Source organism: Sorex araneus, chromosome 4 (genome assembly GCF_027595985.1).
Source record: "Sorex araneus isolate mSorAra2 chromosome 4, mSorAra2.pri, whole genome shotgun sequence".
Taxonomy (NCBI): Eukaryota; Metazoa; Chordata; class Mammalia; order Eulipotyphla; family Soricidae; genus Sorex; species Sorex araneus.
The window spans coordinates 194,800,007-194,821,970 of NC_073305.1; the positions used below are offsets into that span (position 1 = coordinate 194,800,007).

Here is a 21,964-nt window from a genome sequence, read left to right on the forward strand (position 1 = left end):
CACCCTGCCCAGTCCTGTGGACACAAGTGAGCATGGATGAATATGAGGAATCCTGAGTTCAGTAACTTAACAATAAGCCTTTTTGATATAAGAAAGAATTTTTGGAAAGAAAACTGTTCCACCTCTTCTCTCAATTTTAATTATTAAAATAATATTAACAAGAGAGGTAGATCTTCAAACACATGAAATTCTGAAATGACACACTATTCATGGTCTATTTTTATTAATGCCTGGGCGACACCCTGAGATGCTCAGGCATGACTCCTGACTGTGTGTTCATGATCACTACTGTGATGCTCAGAGTCCATATGAAGTACAGGGGTCTAAAGGCAGGTTATCACTGGCAAAGTAGGCGTCCCATTGGCTACACTATGACCCTAGTCTCCTATGGACTATATATATAGTTTTAATCTTGAGTCACATCGCTCACTGTGTTTGGGTTAGGTGCGTGGAGTTTACTCCGGCAGTGCTCAGGCGACCATGTCCTTTGCATTGGAACCTGGGATTCCCTGGCAAGTAAGCCATTACTTCTGCTCTTTGTTCCAAGATTATGGACTCAGCAAGTTCAAACTCAACAAGTTATACACTTTTCTTATCATTAACCAAGAAATACAGAGGTACATACACATATTAAAATGAATGAGTTTCTGGGCATACAGACATTAAATTACATATGTATTAAAATAACCTACAGACAAAATGTAATAGTCATAGGCATTAATTCCTTTTGATAAAAATTACAGGACCTGAGGCTGGAGCAATAGCACAGTGGGTTGGCTGTTTGCCTTCAATGTGGCTGACCTGGTTCTATTCCCAGCATCCCATATGGTCCACCAAGTACTGCCAGGAGTAATTCCTAAGTTCAGAGTCAGGAGTAACCCCTGTGCATCACCTGGTGTGACCCAAAAAGAAAAAAAAATAGAATTACAGAGCCAGAGTGATAGTACTGCAAGTAGGCATTTGCCTTGCACATAGCCAACCCTGGTTCCATCCCCAGCATCTCATATGGTCCCCTGAACACCACCAGGAGTAATTCCTGAGTGCAGAGCCAGAAGTAACTCTGAGCATCACTGGGTGTGATCCAAAAAGGCAAAAAAAATCACAAAGAAGTACATACCAATTATTTTGATTTCTCCTCCTTAACCATAATTTTTAAACATAAATTTAGAGTCAACCTTATATCTGAGTATTTAACACAATATACGAAAGGGGAGCACAAGGTAGATAGTTGCAGAATGAACCTCAACAAAGATAAATAAGATATTTTATTTATGTTCTCTTATTGTTACTACCTCCTATTGTTTTATATACCCTTCTTGGGATAATATTAATATGTTTGGGGTTTTAGACATGAAATTATTGTATCATCTTAGATGGAAGAAAGCTGGAATTGTCCTTATAAGGCAATTTAGTGTAGTCCAAAAGGTGTGTGTATAGGAAAAAGAGATAAAGAGAGACAGGGGGAGCTGAAGGGGAGGTAGAAATAGAGGCAGAGAGAGAGAGCGAGCGAGAGAGAGATAGAGAGAGAGGCAAAGAATCAGAATCAGGCTGGAGGGGGAGTTGGTGGTGAGAGGGAAGCTGGGGACATTGGAGGTGGGAAATGTACACTGATGAAGGGAAGGGTGTTGGAACATTGTATGACTGAAATCCAATGATGAACAACATCGCATGATTGTATCTGTGCATCTCAGGGTGATTCAATAATAATAATTATTATTATATAAATGATATTTTTACAGTTATTATGTTTTATACATTATATTATCATTAATATTAAATATAATAGTATCTATTGTTCATTATTCAGAGTTAACAGACATGAACAATAGATACAGTTATATTTAATATCAATGATAATACATGTAATATATGAGACATAATAATTGTATTCTGGAGTGATAGCACAGCGGGTAGGGCATTTGATTGCATGCGGCAAACCCGGGTTCAATTGCTTTGTCTCTTTCAGAGAGCCGGACAAGCTACCGAGAGTATCCCTCGTAGAGCCTGGCAAGCTACCTATAGCGTATTCGATATGTCAAAAACAGTAACAAGTCTCACAATGGAGACATTACTGGTGCCCGCTCGAGCAAGTCGATGAACAATGGGACGAAAGTGCTACAGTTGCTATATCTATTGTTGTTATATTATGTTATTATATAAATTATTGTGTATTATATATAATAAAATTATTGTCATTATGTTACATATAATATGATGCATTATATTGTTTATATTAAATTATTATCAAATTATTATATAATACATATTACATAAAGGTTTAAAAAGGGTGTGTGTGGATGCCACATAGACACATATAAAAAACATATATTTGAGGGGCTGGAGTGATAGCACAGCGGGTAGGGCGTTTGACTTGCATGCGACCGACCCGAATTTGATTCCCAGCATCCCATACGATCCCCTGAGCATCGCCAGGGGTAATTCCTGAGTGCAGAGCCAGGAGTGACCCCTGAATATCACTGGGTGTGACCCAAAAAGCAACATATATGCAACATATATATATATATATATATATTTGAAAGCAAATTAGAAATGAGCCTCCAAATAGGGATCAGACAAATAAAATCAAGATTAGAAGGTTTAATTAGGGTATTAACGAGAGTACAGCAGGTCGGGTACTTTCCTTGCACACAGCCAAGAAAATTAGATCCCTAGCATCCCATATGCTCCCCCTGAACCCTCTCATAACTGATCCCTGAGCACAGAGTCAGAAGAAAGTCCTGAGAATTGCTGGGAATAACAGGGGAAAAAAGCAAATAATAAATTAAAAAATTTTAAATAAAAAATTTTACAAAAAATGTTTAACTAGAAAAATTTCTCAATGGTCCTTATTTCAATTTTCACATAAACACTGATCAGGATGATTATTACCAAAATCTCTACCTTCTACCCTACCAAAGAAAATCACACAGCTTGGTGGTTGTCCTTATAAACATCTCTTGAGAATTCAAGCATTCCAGATTATAGATGTACATTATGAAGCCAATAAAAATAGAACTAAATACATTTTACAAGTGCAATTTGATCAATAAGAACCATTTATCATATTTCAACCATTTATCATATTTCAGCTGTGTTTTGGCTCTGAACACAGCTTGTGAATAATTAAGACCTAATTTTAAATCCTGTCATTCCAATGTAATACTTAAAGCCACACGTGCCTCTTTGACTTTAGTACTACATCCTTCCCTTTCTTCCCTTCATTTATCTGCACTTATTTATGCCTTTCTTCCTCTTTAGGATGTGCCCTTTTTCACAATCTTATCTGGGATCCTCGGTTTTCTCTGCCTTCTCAGACACTCTCCTCCTGGATTGACCAACATCAATTTCTAGCTAAAATGACAAGAAAACAAACTGACACTGCCACCACATAGTCTAGTTCTAAAATGCTTCCTGGATCACTCATCCAGTGATTTTCACTTACCTGGCAGTTACAGTGAGCAGAATAAGCAGGAAAGTGAAACTGGAGGAGGATGGATCCACCCTGATTCACATATTGCCTATTGATCATGCCAGGAAGCCTATTCCCAGGCTGCTCTACTGACTTCCTTCACTAACCCCAGAAATCTCAACTACTGAGGGCATGTCGGAGAGATTGTCCACACAGCCATTGTGTGCACTAAGTTTCCTGTGACCAGAGCAAGACCAAGAGCACCATGTGGAACTTTGTGATGCTCTTATAATCTGAGTTCAGATTTTGACCTCCCTCAGCACCCAGCTGGAAAGAGGAACTAACTGAACTTCTTTACGCTACTGATAGGAACTTGGAATCATATATGTGCTTCCACTGACTCAACATAGACCTGCATGCCCGCACTCTCCAAACAGAGCATAAAGCTCAGTCATGGAGAAGGTCCATGAATGTCACCTAAGAGTATCTTGATGCCAGATCAATGAGTACAGACTCAAAAGAAAGTTTGAGTTTTCAGCTTTGTTGCATCACTGAGTGTTTGCTCTGCTTGGTTAGCTTAGTCTAGAATAAGACAAGAAATGCTTGAGCCCTGCAGAGTTAGAATAAGTTCCTTGCTCACTGCATGGATGTTTCCTTAGCAAAACTCACAGAGTTTACAATGAGGACTTACTTAGCTGGACTCAGCCAAGCAGGGGAAAGAAGGGAATCACTTGTGAGATAGGAAACAGCTGCTTACCCAGAACACTAGGCTGTCAGGTGTGGCTAATTGTGGACACTAAATATCTGACCAGAGGGATTCCAGCATAGGGACACCTTCTGAACCTCTGCTGGAGACCCAGTCCTCAAGATGCCAATTAGACTAGCCGGGGCACTGAGCTAAGCATTCCCAAAGGGCTTTGTCTGCAGGTTTTTCTGGGAGCTGGGCGATGAGACATTTTGGTGTGTGACAAGAAGAATAACATGGGAATATCTTCCCCAAAGTCCATTTCTTCATGGAGATAAACAAATTATGATGTCCCTGGTTAGATTTTCATCCTGAGATTCACAGGGAACATGTGAGATGTCTATTATCTTAAATTACTAGTCATGTTTTTTTCCTCTTGACTTTTTGTTGGTTTGGGGCCACTTCCAAAAATACCTATGCTTTAGTCTTGGCTCAGAGATCACTCCTGATGGTTGCAGTGAGCCTCAGCGAACACTATGTGGAGTCTGAAATTACACCCAAATTGGACACTTGCATGACTAGCAAGCTACCAACTGAACTACCTCTCTGGCCCCAGGTTTTACTCTATAGACCTTCAGGAATCTTTAGCCTTTACTTTAGTGAGCACACAATTAACATCCCACCAACAGTGCGAATTTTCTCTGCATCCTCACCCATAGAATGTTATGTTTCTTTTTGAAAGAAAGAATGTTATGTTTCTTTTTGAAAGAGAAAAAATGTTTCTTTTTGATATAAACTATTTAACAGGTCTGAAATGGTTCCTCATTAGCAATTTAGTTTGTGTTTTCCTGATATGTGGCAACGAATATCTTTTCAAATACCTGTTGGCCCTCTGTGTCTTCTTGGAAAAGTTAAGATCATGATCTAATTGAATTTTTTGGTTTGTTGCTGTCCAGTTTTCTTAAGAGAATTTAGTGAAGATGACACCCTTTTTCTCTCGGGTGGTCTAGCCTCCTCTGTAAGCTGTTCATATATGTGCGTGTTGATTTTTGGATTCTCAGTTCTTTTCCTTTCATCTGTGTGACAGGTTTCTTGCAATTTTCTTTTATCTATGTTACAGATTTCTTGCAATAACCATATTGTTTGGATAAGTGAGAGGATCTTTTAGAATCTTGAATTCTGGGCATAGGAAATCTCTATTTTTGTTTTCTTTGCTCAAGATGGCTTTGACCAATTGTGTTCTTTTTATGTATTCATACAAATTGTAGTTCTGTTCTTGTGTTTATGAAAAAAATAAATGCCACTAAAAATCTCATAGAGATTCTACTGACTCTGATTATGGAAAGGTAAGAAGTCTACTTCAAAATGTTCATTCTTTCAATCCAAGGACATAGGATGTTCTTTCATTTCTTAAATTTCTTCAGGTTTTTTCAATAAATTGTTAACTCTTCAAAGTCCATATATTTACTTTCCTGATTAAATTTTGTTTTAGGTGTTTAATCCTTTTTTAATAGAAATGAAATTGTTTTGTTCATCTTTCTTCCTCCAATATTATGTTTGTGTTAGTAATGAAGCAGGTTTTTGGCAATTGATTTTGTAATCTGCACTTGTTCATCATTTCTAACAGCTTTTTAAGAGTTCTGACATTTTCCCTCTGCATATTATCATGACCTTTGAAAATAGTGAGACTTTTACTACTTTTTTCAATTTTGCATAATTTATATTTCTATTTGTTTCTATTCATTCAGTTAGAACTTACAACATATTGAATAATAGTGGTGAAGTGAATAGCCTTTTATTAATTTGTATTTAAGGGCACAATTATCAGTGGATTTGTCACAAATGAGTTTTATTATGAGGAATTGTGTTTCTCGTCCTCGCATGTTACTGATTTTTTAACACAAACAAATTTTATATCTTGTCATAGGTATTTTTCTTCATCTATGAAATGGTTACATAATTTTTAGTCTCCACTCAGGAGATTGGGTTGTGGAGGTTGGCTGCAGGGACTGGGCCTTATTGCATGAATGAAGTCCCACAGAACCCAGGAAATAAGGACTTTGTGACCTTAGACTCTGGGTTCAACAGGACCCAGGAGCAGAGATCCTCTGCCTGCTTCTTCCAGTCTCCAGTGACCCAGGGATCATGTGCATAAACCACCTCCTGCCAGCGCAGATAATCTCCTCATCAGCCACCATCCAGAACTCATGGCTCCAAAATGGAGCATAAAATGAGGCGCCATAAACATGCCACCTGGACTCCGCACCAGGTTGTTTTCACTCAGGGTGTCCCAGAGTGGGACAGGTGAGAATCCTCCCCTCCCCAAGGAATCCAGCCCCAGCAGCCGACCTCCACAACCCAACCGCTGCCTTGCTCCAGACCACTTTCCACACACTCAGGTCGAGCTTCACATATTAGCGAACATATTCCTGGACACATCTTAAGACACTCTCTGCTCATTTTCCATAATTACCATGCCATATTTGATGGGGTTCACTCAGTAGGCAACAAATCATAAAAGGAAATATATATATATGTATATATATATATATGCCAGACTGGGAACACCTGTAAAGGCGATTAGAGGCCCCACAAAAGCTTTCATCCCTTTCAGCCCAGAAAGCTACCAAGAGTATCCCACCTGCATGGCAGGGCCTGGCAAGCTAACTGGGACATACTCGATATGTCAGAAACAGTAACAATGATGGTCCTCATTCCCCTGACCCTGAAAGAGCCCCCAATATGCCATCGGGCTACACTACATGTGACAGTGACTAATGGAGATGTTACTGGTACTGCTCAAGAAAATCGATGAACAACGCGATGACAGTGATAAAATGATACAGTGATAAACTCTGGAGATATATAGTGCATTGCACTAATTGATGTACTTGTGTTAAACCATCCTTGCATCCCTAGAATAAGTCCCACTTTCTTTGGGTGTATTATATGTGGTGATTGTGCACAGTCATGTGAGTATACTTTTTATTTATAATTTTTTGGGATGGTGCAATACCAACTGACCTCAGGGCTTACCCTTGCCTCTGTGCCCAGAGATCACTCCTTATGGGACTCAGGGGACTTTATGGAGTCCCGGGGATTGAACTCAGGTTGAGCACATGCAAGGTAAGTGCCTTACTTGCTGTACTATTTCTCGAGCCTCTATTTGTAAAATAAAATTATAAACATAGGAAAATTTGCAATGATATTTATATCAGTGGCATTAGCAGGGTGATGAGAATCAAAGCAAATAAAAATGCGATGAATAGAGAAGAGGGCACACACATACACATGCATAATGTTCAGTTGGGGCTGGAGCTATAATACAGCAAGTAGGGTGCTCGCCTACAGTGCGGCCGCCCAGGGTTTAATACAAAGCATCTTGGATGGTCTCTCGAGCACCGCCAGGAGTAATCCTGAGCATAGAGCCACAAGTAACCTCTGAACATCACCAGGTGTGACCCAAAAAACAAAAACATGCTCAGTATAACAAAGACAAAAGTCATTGTCTTTTGTTCACTGATAAATACCTGGTATAGCAGGAACTCAATAAATATTGAAAATATAATACATGAATCATTGATGTGTATGTATACAAACTATAAATTTCCCCTCCTGAACTCTGTGATTCACAAAACTTTGAAGATCTAACACATTTTAGTTCATACCTACAAATATTCTCTGATTGCACATCTGAAATATGCCTTTACTAATGAAAAGAATCATGTGAAAAGATTCCAATTCCTGCTAGGAAATTCACAGACTGCCATTGCCACTGTAAATTTTCATTCAAAACAATCTAAATTTTTTCTATATTGGCCTTTCTGAACTCTTTACTGAATCTTAGTGTGACAGAAAAACTTTGATGAGTTTTTATTTGGGGTGTTTTTAAATTTTGTTTGTTTTGTTTTTTGGGGGGCCAACCTGGCAACTATTTCTGGTTCTGCACTCAGCAATTAAGAAATTATTCCTTGTGCTCAGAGAACCATATGGAATCCTGGGATCAAACCTGGGCATTCGCAAGGCAAGCACCTACTCACTGTACTATCTCTCAGTAAATCTTGTGTCTTAACCTAATCCCCAATATTGAAGGTGAGGTCTTTGGGAGGTGATTAAGTCATCAGTAGAATTAGGGCCTTAGCAGGGGCTTTTTTTGGGGCTGGAGCAATAGAATAGCGGGTGGAGTGTTTGCCTTGCATGTAGCCAACCAGTGTTCAATTCCCAGCATCCATTGTGATCCCCTAAGCAATGCCAGGAGTTAATTCCTAAGTGCATGAGCCAGGAATAACCCCTATGCATCACTGGGTGTGACCCCCCCACCAAAAAAGAGGTCTTTTCTTATTCCTTCCACCATGAGAGAGATGTCTGTGTTGAACCATGTGTTTGCACTCAGAGGCACAAACACCCAGACTCCAACTTTGAAAACACATAACTAGTATTTTCTGCTTCACTTGTCTCTCAAGATTTGTAAAACCACTTGTAATAAAATAAAATATCTGAACACTTTAACTTTTTTATGGCCACAGATTCATATGTGTTTAAAGGGCTACAGAAAATTGTGTGTGACCCTACCTCCCAGGTTCTTTTGGGGTTTCCAACCTTAAATCATTTAGAAATAAAAACATGGGGCCAGAGATATAGTACAGCTGGGAGGGCTTTTGCCTTGCATGCAGATGACCTGGGTTCGATCCCCAGCATCTCATATAGTCTGCTGAGCAATGCCAGAAGTAATTCCTAAGTGCAGAGCCAAGAGTAATATCTGAACATACTGGGTGTGACCCAAAACCAAAAAACAAACAGAATTAAAAACTAATTGTGCTTTATGCTGCCAATATAAAGGACAAGTTTAGTATAATGGTACAAACAAATAACATGATAGTCTATGAGACTTAGATCCCCAAAACCAAGTAAGAATGCAAGAATTTTGTATTTACCACCTTACTTTTAAGCAACTGGAGGACATCTTGATACTGAAATCTAAAATCTTAAGTCTTATCCGATTGAGAATCTTATTGCATTCTACTCTGTACGCAAGGTAATTACAACTAGAGTCTTTAAACGGCCACATCTCTCCTCAGCACTCTCTTCACAGCCTTAGCCACATCCTTATTGCGGAGAGTATAAATTAGGGGATTCAGAGTTGGGGTGATGATGCTATAGAACACGGAACCAACCTTGTCTTGCAGTGGAGTGCGCTGGGACCTGGGTCTCATATATGAAAAGATGCAGGCACCAAACCAGAGAGAAACCACAGTCAGATGAGAACTACAAGTGGCAAAGGCATTTCTCTTACTTCCAGCAGATCTCATCTGAATGACGCTGTGGAGGATGAAGCCATAGGAGGTAGAGACCAAGAGGATGGGGAAGACTAGAATCAGAATGGTGCTGATGTAAATTGTCTTCTCATAAACAGTGATATCTCCACAGATTGATTTCAGAAGAGCTGGAAGCTCACAGTAGAAGTGGTGGATTGTTCGCGACCCACAGAAAGGGAAGTGCATCAATATTATGGTGTGAATGAGAGCATTTGTGGATGCTCCTAGCCATGACGTGACAGCCATCATCAGAGCCACCCTCTTGCTCATGATAACAACGTAATGCAGTGGGTGACAGATGGCAACATAACGGTCATAGGACATGAGAGTCAGGAGCACACACTCGGCCCCTCCCACTGCCAAGTAGAGGAAGTGCTGGATAGCACAACCCACAAAGGAGATGGATTTCCTGCCTGACAGGTAGTTGGCAGCCATCTTGGGGATGGTGGTGATGAGGAACATCAGGTCCATGAGGGAGAGCTGACTGAGCAGGAAGTACATGGGGGTGTGCAGCCGGGGGTCAGCACAGATGAGGAGGATGGTGAGGGAGTTGCCACTCACAGCAACAAGGGCGACCACCATGGTCAAGGAGAAAAGAAAGACGTGGGTGAGGGAGTCATCGAAGAGCCCTTCTAGGATGAATTCGGCCAGCGAGGACTGATTGTTCTGCCTCATCGCCCTGCCCAGTCCTCGGGACACAGGAAGTAATATATATATTCAGAAATCTTATATTTGGTATACTTAACACCAGGTACTTCTTATCCTGAAAAATTTGAAAGGAGAGTGTTTCTATTATTATCCAACAGTTCTATATTAAACATCACAAAGAGAAACAGAACTTAATTTTTTTTCTCACATGAAATTCAGAAATTCCTGTTTATGGACTCCTTATTTGGGTCTCAGGTCACACCATCCAGTGTTTGGAGGATGCTCTCAGTTCCATTCAGGGGGATGCTCTACCAGTGCTCAATTTTTTCTGCTATTTCTGGTGTTGGAACCTAGGGCTCTAGCAATCAAGAGCTACACTTCAGTCTTCCACCCAAGTTTAAAAACTAAAGTATCAAGCTTCAACTAGTTCCTTGTCATTAAATATGAACTATATATATATACACACATGTACAGATTTATACATGCATAAACCCATATATAATAGAATTTCTAAGCATATATGCATATTAATTTTATATGTGTTTTGTGCATTAAAACTACGCACATACATTTTTGCTTATTATATCAATCAGGACTCAACTTAAAATTGAACAACTAAGAAATCTTAAAAATTTGTGACTGGAGAAATAGTAGAGTGGATATGGCACTTGCCCTCCATGTGGCCAATACGGGATCAATTTCCATCACCCCATCTAGTCCCCAAAACACCATCAGGAGTGATCTCTCAGCACAAAGCCAGAAATACTCTACGAGCACAGCAGTGTGTGGCCCAAAACCAAAAAACAAAGTAAATACTCATTTTACATATTCAATTAATAGTATACACTGAAGTTTACCTCTAGGGACTGTGATTTGGTTAAGACTGTATGTAATGCAGTCATTCCTCTAAATTGAATCAATGTGAGATAGACCATCAAAAAGCTATTCATGATTGGTTTCCAGACATACAATGTTCCAACTCCCATCCCTCCACCTGTGTCCATTTTCCACCACCAATGTCCCCGGTTTTCCTTCCACTATCCCCTGTTTTCACCCTACATGCCTCTACTCTATGTCAGGAAACTTTTTTCTCTCTCTCTCTTCCTCTCTTTCCTTCTCTCTCTCTCTCTCTCTCATTCCCCTTCATTGAAGTCACCTCTGTGTATGGTGCTAGAGCTGAGAGTCCGTGGAGCTGGCAAAGGGAAGGGATGATGAATTGGTGTGATAGATCAAGGACATGCTGGAGCCCCCGAGCATGAGATATCACCATCAAGGGCACACTAGACCAGTTGCTACTGCCCCTCACTTGTTGCTGTGGTTATCACACAGAAGCAGGGCCCTTCCTAATTGGGCAAAAAACACACACTGATCGGTGGTAGGAGAGATGAAAAGCACCCAGGGGAGGGGAGCATATCGGCAGAGCTGGCTGCTACTCAACACCAATGAGTTGGGCCGGAAGATGGGCAGCAAGGAGTGGAAATGACAGAAACACTGTGTCCTTTCTGCCCTCTAAATCCCTTCAAGAATTTCCCTGTGCTCACCTGAACCAGAAACAATCAATCAAACAAACAAACAAACAAAAAACAGGAAGCCTGGGAAATGTAGTTTGCCCTAGTCAGACTAAAATGCTGCAAAGCTTAGCTTTTTGAGACTTTTCATGCCAAACTGGGACACATACACAGAGACACACACACATTCACACACACACACACACACATCTCCTTCAACCATATGTCATCTCAAAAGAAGCATAATCAATTCATCCTTTTTTCCTAACACAACTATTCTACATATGAACAAAATATAATATTGTCTTTCCCAGAAGATAATACAAAGTATGTGTATTATCTTTGGTTGATGTTCTTCTTGTCCTGTCTTATTCAGGACATTTATTCTTGTCCTGTCTTGATTATCTATAAGTTAAAAACAAAAAAAATTGGTATATATATTTATAATATACTCAGATGGAAACAGGAAGAAATAGTCTCTATGATTGTATAATGGATCCCATATGGAAGCACTAGCACATCCATATGAATGTCTGTGAGAGCTCTTTCTAATCACTCTTGTTAATGCTCAAAACAATATAACCATGGCACTGGGAGGAGGCTGTGTAAGTGCTCAGCAACATGGACTTCCACTAACCTGGGCAATCTCACTGGACTCTGCTGGAATCCCAATCTGCCTGTTGCAGAGAACAACACTTATCCCAGATATAAAATCATTTCTGTAGGCATCAGCCAGTTACTGAGTGCCTGGGAGCTTGCTATCCGGGAAGAGACTCTAACTGCAAGAGACATCTTTTCCTGGAAATGCATTTGTCTCTTTTGAGTGCAGTGCTTCTGTCACAGTACAAGCCTTGGATAGGTGGAATGTTTTGTTCACCATAATGACATTCCATGAAGTATTGCTTCTGATTAAGAACTCACTTCATAATGTCTGATGACTGTGACTTGTTCCCTGATCATGTGGTTCTCTGGTCTTAACATATTCTCTACCATCCTGAAACATGATTTGACAGAATGAAGGAAAGACCTTTAAGGTATAATTATAGCAACAGCTAGTTGAAAACACTTTCTTTCAGATCAGTGTAATTTAGAAGATAATAGAAGCATGAGAAGTCTATTGACTGGTATGAATTATTCTGGTTAGTTGAAATTGGGTTGGAGATAAGTAACATCCCGGAATACAGGCATCTTTCTAGGGTTCTTTTTTATAATCCAAAATACTGAGATGAAAGTTCGCATAAAAATAACAATCAATCCACAAGAACAGCAAGTGGCACTCATACTTTGGGAATGAAGCCCTGGGTCACCCAACCAGAAAAAAAAGAGTATGGGTAACTGTGGACAAAGGGATTAAGGAATGGATTGTCAAAGAACATAGGAATTACACCAACAATAAAACCTGAGCAGCTGCAGAAACTAAAATGCAACAACTACATGCATTTCCCCAGTTTTGATAAGACATATATGTGTGTCACTTATTTTTGCTGTCTTCCCCAACCATAATTTTTAACCTAAATTTTATTATTTATAGATAACTCATATCTGAATACTTAGCAAAATATATAAAGTGGGATATAAATGGAATAAATTCAGAATTAATTGATAAATATAATTGATAAATAAGGGATTTTGTATATGACTATTGGTGAAGAGGTACTTTGTTTTATATCCCCTACTTGGGAAAATATGAAAATGGGGGAAAGCGTTTTGCTTGAGATTGTTGTCTCATGTGGAGTGCAGAGACAGCTTGATATTGCCTATATTTGGTGAATAAGTGTGGTCAAAGAGGTGTGTATCAATGTCACATTGACCCATACAAATATACCTATATATCTGGAAAAAAAGCAAGAACTATGTCCCAGGTAGAAATGAGTCTCTGGATATGAATCAGGTCAATAAAACAAAGATTATGATACTTAACCAGACAAATTTTACAAATGCTCTTTATTACAGTTGTCACATAAATACTAATCAGAGTGAGTGCTGTTTAGAATGAAATACACCTGAAACTGTAAATTATGACCAAAATAGACATTCTATAATTTTTGTCATTTTCCTCATAAACCTCTCCTGAGACCTGATGCATCCCAGGTTATATGTTTACATTTTGAAACAAAAATAGAAGAATGTGTATTCTTCAGACAATAATTTGGCTGCTACAAAAGAGGGCAAATGTATCACTCTTTGTCTTTCTGCTGCCAAACACATCTTGTGGCTATATAAGAGCTCATTTTCCCTGAAGCCAACCTCCCCTTCTTACTTCATCCAGCTGAGAAAGCCATTCACTTTCCTTTAACCTAGGGTCATATACTCCGTTCTCTTCCCTCCGCTGGTCTCCATCATCTCTGTAGATTTCCATATCAAACTGATTTGTGACCGGGAAATGACCTTTTTCTCAGGAAGCTTTCCTCTGAACTGACCAACCACACTTTCTGCCCTAACTGATTAGAAAGCAAGCTGGCAGTGCCAGGTTCTAAAATTAGTTTCCTGGAAACATTATCAAGATAAACATCTATAACTGATGTTTTGTTGAGTCCCATGATAAAGATTTTATTTATTTTAAATAATTTATTTTCACAGGACTCTGTTCGAACACTTCTTACCTTGAAAATACATTTGTAAAGGCTCAACTTCATTTCTAACTTTTATAACGAGATTTTTCTTCTTCTTTCTTTTTGCGGGGAGCAGGGGGGCACACCCAAAAAAATTAGTTTCCTGGAGACCCCTCTCCAACTTTAACTTACCTGAGATTTGCTCTGCAAGATGATAGGCAGGGAGCTGTCTGTGTCCACACTAACTCATAGACTGGCCTTTGACCTTGCAAGGAAACCTTTCCTGAGGTTGTTCATCTGCCTTCCTTCTCCAACCAGAGAAATCTCCGTAAATGGGGAACTGTCCTGGAAGAGATTTTTGTCCACACAGACATTTTTTTATGCTAATTTCCTGAGAGCAGGTTACCACCAGGGCAACAAAACATAATACTGTGTGATGCTCTTATAATCTGGTCCCAGATTTTGACCTCCCTCAGAACTCAGTAGGAAAGAGGAATTAACTGAACTTCTTTTAACTCAGCTAAAAGGAGCCTGGAATCCGACCTGAAATTCTACCGACTCTCCCTATGCCAGAAGAACAGTGAGGCATTGGACAATGAGAATGTCCATAAATGCTACCTCGTAGAGATGTCTTAATGCCAATGTTTATCATCAATGAGTGCAGAGTCAAAAGAAAGGTTGTTCTGAATTTTTGCCTTTGCTGGATCTCTGAAGCTTTCTCTGCTTAGCTTCATCTAGAATAAGAAAAGAATTGGGCTTGAGCCCTGCAGACTTAGAATAAGTTCCTTGCTCATGGCGTGGATGTTTCCTTAGCAAAAGTCACAGAGTTTACAGTGAGGACAGACTTAGCTGGACTCAGCCAAGCATAAGAAAGAGGGCAATCACTTGTGAGTAGGAAGCAGCTGCTTACCCGGAGCACCAGGCTGTCAGCTATGGCTAATTGTGAACACTAAATATCTGACCAGAGGGATTCCAGCACAGGGACACATCCTGAACCTCTGCTGGAGACCCAGTCCTCAAGATGCCAATTAGACTTGCCATGAGCACTGAGTTAAGCGTTCCCAAAGGGCTTTTTCTGCAGGTTGTGCTAGGGAGCTGGGCAATGAGACAGTTCTGGTATGTGGTAGCAAAAAGGAAAACATGGGAATATTCTCTCCAAAGTCCATTTCTTCAGGGGAGAAACAACTTCTAATGTTCCTAGTTCAATTTTCATCTTGTGAGTCACAAGATACATGCGACATATGTATTATTTTAAGTTACTAGTCATTTTTTTCTTCTAGACTTATTAATAAATGTAAGTGATAGATCTTTCATCAGACCATAAAAACGCTTGTATTTTGCTCAGAAACATTCCTTTGTACGTGGCCCAGAAAAGTAGAACAGGGGCTTAGGTGCTTAGCTTGTATCCCACCACCGTGGTTTCTATCCCCCGCCCAAAATCCAACCAAAAAGATCCCTTATACGTACACATCCACATATTGATGCCACAGGAACTAATTTTAACACTTCTATTATACATCAGAGAAAGAGATGAAACAAGGAATGAAGCACTTCGTCTTGAAGCCCTGACCAGGAAAATTTGTGAAATCCAATATCATCACATGGGGTGGATCAACTTTACCATCCAAAGAGCTACTTCCTGGGTCATTTCCATCCTGGCCCATCAGAGCACAGTTTTGATCTTGGTCTCCAACATCAGTCCTTTGCGAGTAGCTGTCTAGTGTCCTACTCGGAAATTCCTTTCTTCCAAATCCAGAGTGAAACGGACTGCCACCAAGTTCTCCCTGTAATACATGCCAGGAATCAGCCATTTTCCTGTTTCTTTTCTAGAAGGTGGGGCTCTGGCTGTTTTTCCCTTCACGCTTCCCTTCATTCCAGGTTCGGCCTAGAAGATTCCTGGGTGCTGTTGCTGGCACGGGTGAGGAAAGTGTATATTCTACTCGCCCCTTTTGATACCAGACCTAAGGCTGGGCTGTCTGCCAGCTGTGGGCATGCTTCAGGATGCCCTGCCAATGCCAGGGATTGACAAGGAGATCAATCTATATTAACTTTACCCCTTGCCCTTTTTTTTTTCTTTTGGTTTTTGGGTCACACCTGGCAATGCACAGGGGTTACTCCTGGCTCTGGACTCAGGAATTACTCCTGGCGGTGCTCAGGGGACCATATGGAATGCTGGGATTTGAACCCGGGTCGGCCGCATGCAAGGCAAACGCCCTACCCACTGTGCTATCACTCCAGCCCCCACCCCTTGCCCTTTTGAGGGGGAATGGCCAGTGGGGAGTGCTTCAGATCCTTTTCTATATTACCTGGGTCCAGCACTCAAGAATACCCTCCACAGCTGCACCCCATCTTTGGCTGTGTGGACACTGGTGGTTTCAAAGGATTCTTCAGACTCAGCCAACTGCTCTGGGCTAGGAAACCTAGCAGTTGACTGCTCTCTCTCTAATGTAAATTTGTCTTTGTTGGGGAGCCACCATGGCTCACTGGGAGAGTTTTGCCTTTGCTCCTATGAAGCCCTGGGTCTAATGCTGACACCTAGTGGTCCAACTAAAACACTCATTTCCAGCCACAGGACTATGTGGAAGCCAGGCCCTCTCCCAGCAAACAGCTCCTTTGTTTTACAAACATTGATTGATTTACACCACTCACCAGTTGCCCCAGATTTAAGTATCTTTCCTTTGCTTCTTATTTTTTAAAATCTCACTGTACCTGTAAAGATTGAGTTCCAAAAATCTTGAGCCCCCTGCTCAGTCTTAATAAAAGCAGAATCTCAGACTAATCAGAGGAACAATCCCAAAGATGAGTCCTGTTGTAATCGTGGCTTTGAGGAAACACTAATCAGAAAATCAAAAGGGTGAGTGCAACCTGTAATTTCTCGACATTGATGTTATCTTCAATACACTGAGATCCACATAAAACACATCCGAGTGTAGAATTCTCTCAGCAGAGTCTTATTCTGGAATACTTCTTGGTTGTTGCACTTGTTTGATGGGGAACAAAGATGTAGTGTTTCTCAGGGGTTGAGATAATGTCTTGCATCCTCACATGAGTGTGCCCTGAGTTCAATCCCCATCACCACCAGAAAAATAAAAGCCATAAAATCAATTTGTTAGAATTTTATAAAAGAAAATTGACCTCTAGTTTACTGTCAGTGGTGTATTTTCTTCAGTGAAATCTGGAAAGATTCTCTTGAAAGACCATGTCAAAATATGAAAATTTCTCTCATCCCAACAAGTTTAAGAAAACTGTACCATCAGATAAGGGAAAACTTGTGATGCAGGTTGAAGCTCATAAAAGGAAAGTCATGGCATGTCACGGGCTTGAAGTCAAAAGGTTTGAAGCAGGACCAGAGTAAGAGACATGAGGGGCCTAGGGTGTAGTGAGCAGGCCTTCAGCATATAGCTTGCAGTCAAGTATTTGCATAAACAGGTTGAGAAAACCATTTGACAAGAACCTGAGGACTGGGACATTTTTACAAGAGCAGGATGATTAGCCAACAAGAACAGATAGATCAGCTTTCTGGATAACTATTGGGGGTTTTCTTTCTTTCTTTCTTTCTTTCTTTCTTTCTTTCTTTCTTTCTTTCTTTCTTTCTTTCTTTCTTTCTTTCTTTCTTTCTTTCTTTCTTTCTTTCTTTCTTTCTTTCTTTCTTTCTTTCTTTCTTTCTTTCTTTCTTTCTTTCTTTCTTTCTTTTTTGCTTTCTAGTACATTTATTGGAGCTTTGCCTGAGTATGAACATAGATCAGGATCTCCTACCATGGCCTGGTCAGCCAACAGGCCAAGAACCCAGGGATCAGTCTGTTTTCCCGCTATAGACTACAGTATTTTAAAAAAATAAAAGTTACAATAATACTTTTTTCTCTCATCTGTTGGGTATTACATTGATAATTTTGTTTCTCTAAAAAATGGAAAGAAAGGGGAAAGCACATGGTATATGTATATGAGTGTGTATATACATATATGTTGAGGAGACTTCGGATATCTATTGTTGTTTCCCCTAGTTGCCCCACGTGCCATTAGTTACTTCTAGTTTTACCTTAAGGCCATGACGCAAGCAGATTGAAACCTAAGCATACATAAGCGCTGTGGAGTTACAATAAAGTAGCTTTTGCTCACCTCTGTGTGTGTGTGTTTATGTGTGTGTCTCCCCTCTCCCTATCACTCTCACACCCTCTCCCCAAGAACCCCGTTATCCGGTTCCACAGGTTGGGTCAGGTGGCGCCCAACGTGGTGTGTGGCACGAGGGATCCCTGTGAAGAGCACCACTGCAGAAGTGCCCATGTGCATAGAAGTCACCACTGTAGGAGTGGGCGAGGACTTCGGGAAAGGTAAGCGGTGATTATCCCCTATGTGTTTCAACCTAGATCTGGAATAGACTAGGTGGTCGGAAGACGGGTCTAAAAGAAAAAAAAGCTAAGGCAATTCCTTCCTTTTCCATCTTCCTTTCTCCCCTGCCTATGGAGTTTTTGACATCTATTCCTTTCATTTGCTTTTTGCTACAGACTTCGGCATTTTTGTTATAGTGCTATTAGCTTTCTTTGTTATCTTCTTTGTGTGCCTTTTCTTTTCTTTTTAATTTTTATTGAATCACCATGTGGAAAGTTACAAAGTCCTCAGATTTATGTCTCAGTTATACAATATTCAAACACCCATCCCTTCACCAGTGCCCATATTCCACCACCAAAAACCCCAGTATACGCCCCGCCCCGGCCCCCCACCCCAACTGTATAACTGATGAATTTCACTTCATTTTCTCTTTACCTTGATTACGTTCCATATTTCAACACAAAACTCACTATTGTTGTTGGAGTTTCGCCCCCAAGAAAGACAGCCCTACTACAAAGGAAGCATTTGATAATTAGTTTTCCATTGCTGAGAATGAAGAGATATGTAGCCCCACTGCTCCAAGTACATAACTCTTTTTTTTTCCCTTTTTCCTTTTCCTTTTTTTTTTCTTTTTTCCCCCCTCATCCCCCTTTACGCGCCTCATAGTATGGCGGATGCCACGCCACGTTTCTCCCTGAAAATGGAAAACAACCTGGAAAGAGGGATATTTCCTCTTCTCGGCTGGGTGGGGCTGTTGCTTAGTTCACAGTCCAGAGAAGTGGCTGCTACTTTAATAACCTTCAATATTTCAACAAAAACTCACTGTTATTATTTGGAGATTTCCCCCCCCCCCCAAGTCAGACCTGTTAAAAAGGAACCGTTTCACATTGCTGACAATTATAGATGTTAAGTTGCGCGGACGTGGCAGCGTCCACGCGGTTTTGGATTTCTGTAAAAAGTCCAGGGAAAATTCTGCCAGAAATTACATAGCCCAGCTCACAGTCCCAGTGCATTGCTGTAAGAAGTCTCTGGAATCAAAGTCTTTAGGCGCAGAGGGTCCGTTTCAGTCTCAGCAGCTCTGAATTTATCTGGGCCGAGGGCGTGCCGGTTACACCCACTTCCCATGATTCCCTAGGAGCCCCAAGTGTAAAAATTGTATACCTCTGGGTTTGGAGTCTTAGAAGATGGCTCCTGCCATGTGGATACTGCTGCTGCTATTTTCCATGGAGGAAGACAGGATGGGGAGGAAAGATCCACCCCTGGGCAGCACGGAGTTGTAGCCCAGTTCACAGTCCCAGTGCATTGCTGTAAGAAGCAATGTGGTAGGTCTATGGAATCAAAGTTTTTAGGCACAGAAGGTCCTTTGTGTGCCTTTTCAAACGTTGTTTTCACTAGCTATCAACTCCATTACCTTCCCTGTGGGCACGGGTTGGGCATTTAAATGCCACTAAGGTGCCTGACTCTAGAAATCTACCGTGACAGGATTAGGGGGTCACAGCCGCGAATCCCAGATGAATTCGCGGCCCCTGCAGAAGAAAAACTGTGCCTCGAAAGGGTACTCGCTATTAAACATCTCATTTATCACTTTATATCCGGACGTTGGTGACTCTTCTTACTTTCTTTGCTCTTACCTTTTTGTGTCTGTCATGGGACAAGAATTATCAGTCGGAGAAAAATTTGTAATCGATCTAAAAACAACACTAAAAACTAGAGGAGTAAAAGTTAAAAAGAAAGACTTGGTCTAATTTTTTACATTTCTTCACGATTTCTGCCCTTGGTTTCCTCAAGAGGGCACCATGGATGAGAGGCGTTGGAAAAGGGTAGGAGACGCCCTTCAGGACTTCTCCATGACGTTTGGGCCTGACAAGGCTCCCATCACCAGCTATAATTATTGGTCACTGATTAATGGGATCCTAAGTGTTAGGGTATGGCACCCTGATATACAGAGAGCAGTAACAACTTGTCAGGGCTATTTAGAGGAAAGAAAATCTAGGCCTTCCTCGTCCTTACAATGCCCTCAAATAAAATCAAGTCCTAGTCTTAAGTCCCTCCACTCTAATGCCCCTGACGCTAAAGACTCTGTTTCTATCACCATGCCTTCCGTTCACAATCCTGTAATTAAATCCAAGACCTTGAGTCAAGAACCAGCAGTATTCCATTAGGTATGTCAAATTCCTCCTGATCAACCTCCCCCTGACGAAGAGGCAGAATTGGAAATGGAGGCCGCCCGTTATAGTCATCCTGATTGGCCTCCCTTCTTCCAATAACCTCCTCCATATAACTTTCCTGCCTTCCAGCTTTCCAAGGCTATGTTGGGCCATAAACACCCACAGGGAGTCATGCCCCTTTAGCCTCTATCCCAGCCAATGAGCCGCACCCTGGCCCTTTTCTGACTTTGGTCAAGCCAAAAAACCCTTGTCTCGCATATAAAGGTGCTATGAGAGGCGATTCCATTAAAAAAGGAGCATAACTCTCTAGTGGTCAGAACTTTGGGCCCGCAATCTTGAGCTCACAGAGACGTCACAGGTTCTGACCAAGTCTGACACTCCAAAACTCTCCCGGGAGTCACCAGGAAAGAAGATTGTGGGACTGTTCCCTGAACAGCCAAGTGCTAAGCAATCTAGTACTCCCGCTTTGCAGGTATTTCCTGTAAAAGAAATAATTAAACAAGAAGGCGAGGGAGAAGACAGACATGAGATAGCCCAAAGGGAATATCATTGCGTGGGCTTTAATACTCTTAAGGAGTTAAAGTACCTCCACTACCCAGCCACCACCACACTCGAGGCCACTCTCCAGACACTTGGGCCAAAACTCACACATGAGTAAAGCCCCACAAAACCAGGTAAGCAGAACATTTCAACCTTGGACTCTAGGCTCAATGAGACCCGGAAACAAGATCCTCTGTCTGCCTCCTTCAATCTCCAGCACCTTAGGGAGGGGTTCAAACCCAGATGCCCCACCCTACCAAAGCTAGATAAATACCTCACCGGCTGACCCCCACTATCTCCACTATCCAGCCATCGCCATGCTCCAGGCCATTCTCTGAACCATAAGACACTCACCATAAGACACTTAATATCCATTTTCCATAATTCCCACACCATATCTGATAAGGTTAAAATATGGTGTGAACCACGGGAACACCTCTAAGGGAGATTAGAGGCTGACCTAAATGCCTCCATCCCTCTTGGAGAGCCCAGCAAGCTACCGAGAGTACCCCGCCCACATGGCAGAGCCTGGCAAGATACCCATGGCATATTCTATATGCCAAAAACAGTAACAACAATGGGCCTCATTCACCTGGCACCGAAAGAGCCCCCAATATGGTAGCTTAAAGAAAGATGAGCAAGGAGAGGCTGAAAAAAATCTCAGGGATGAACTAGACTGCCAAAATGAAGAAAGACTAAAATGACTGTCTGTACTTTCAACGTACGTACGCTGGCATCGGAAGCATCCATCAAGAACCTGATGGTGCAAGTGCAGAAGATCAAGTACAACTTCATTAGTCTGACCGAAATGAG

General features: G+C 41.1%; 1 protein-coding gene across 1 annotated transcript; it reads right to left on the minus strand.

Moving 5' to 3' along the window:
- Positions 1-9,148: 9,148 nt before the first annotated feature.
- LOC129404389 (olfactory receptor 2AE1-like) lies at positions 9,149-10,084 on the minus strand. Its single transcript, XM_055136769.1, has one exon. The coding sequence runs from the start codon at positions 10,082-10,084 to the stop codon at positions 9,149-9,151; it is 936 nt and encodes a 311-aa protein (XP_054992744.1).
- Positions 10,085-21,964: the final 11,880 nt, after the last annotated feature.

Bases quoted from the DNA above. Each gene is read 5' to 3' on its own strand.
- LOC129404389 (XM_055136769.1), bottom strand. From the start codon at position 10,084: ATGAGGCAGAACAATCAGTCCTCGCTGGCCGAATTCATCCTAGAAGGG.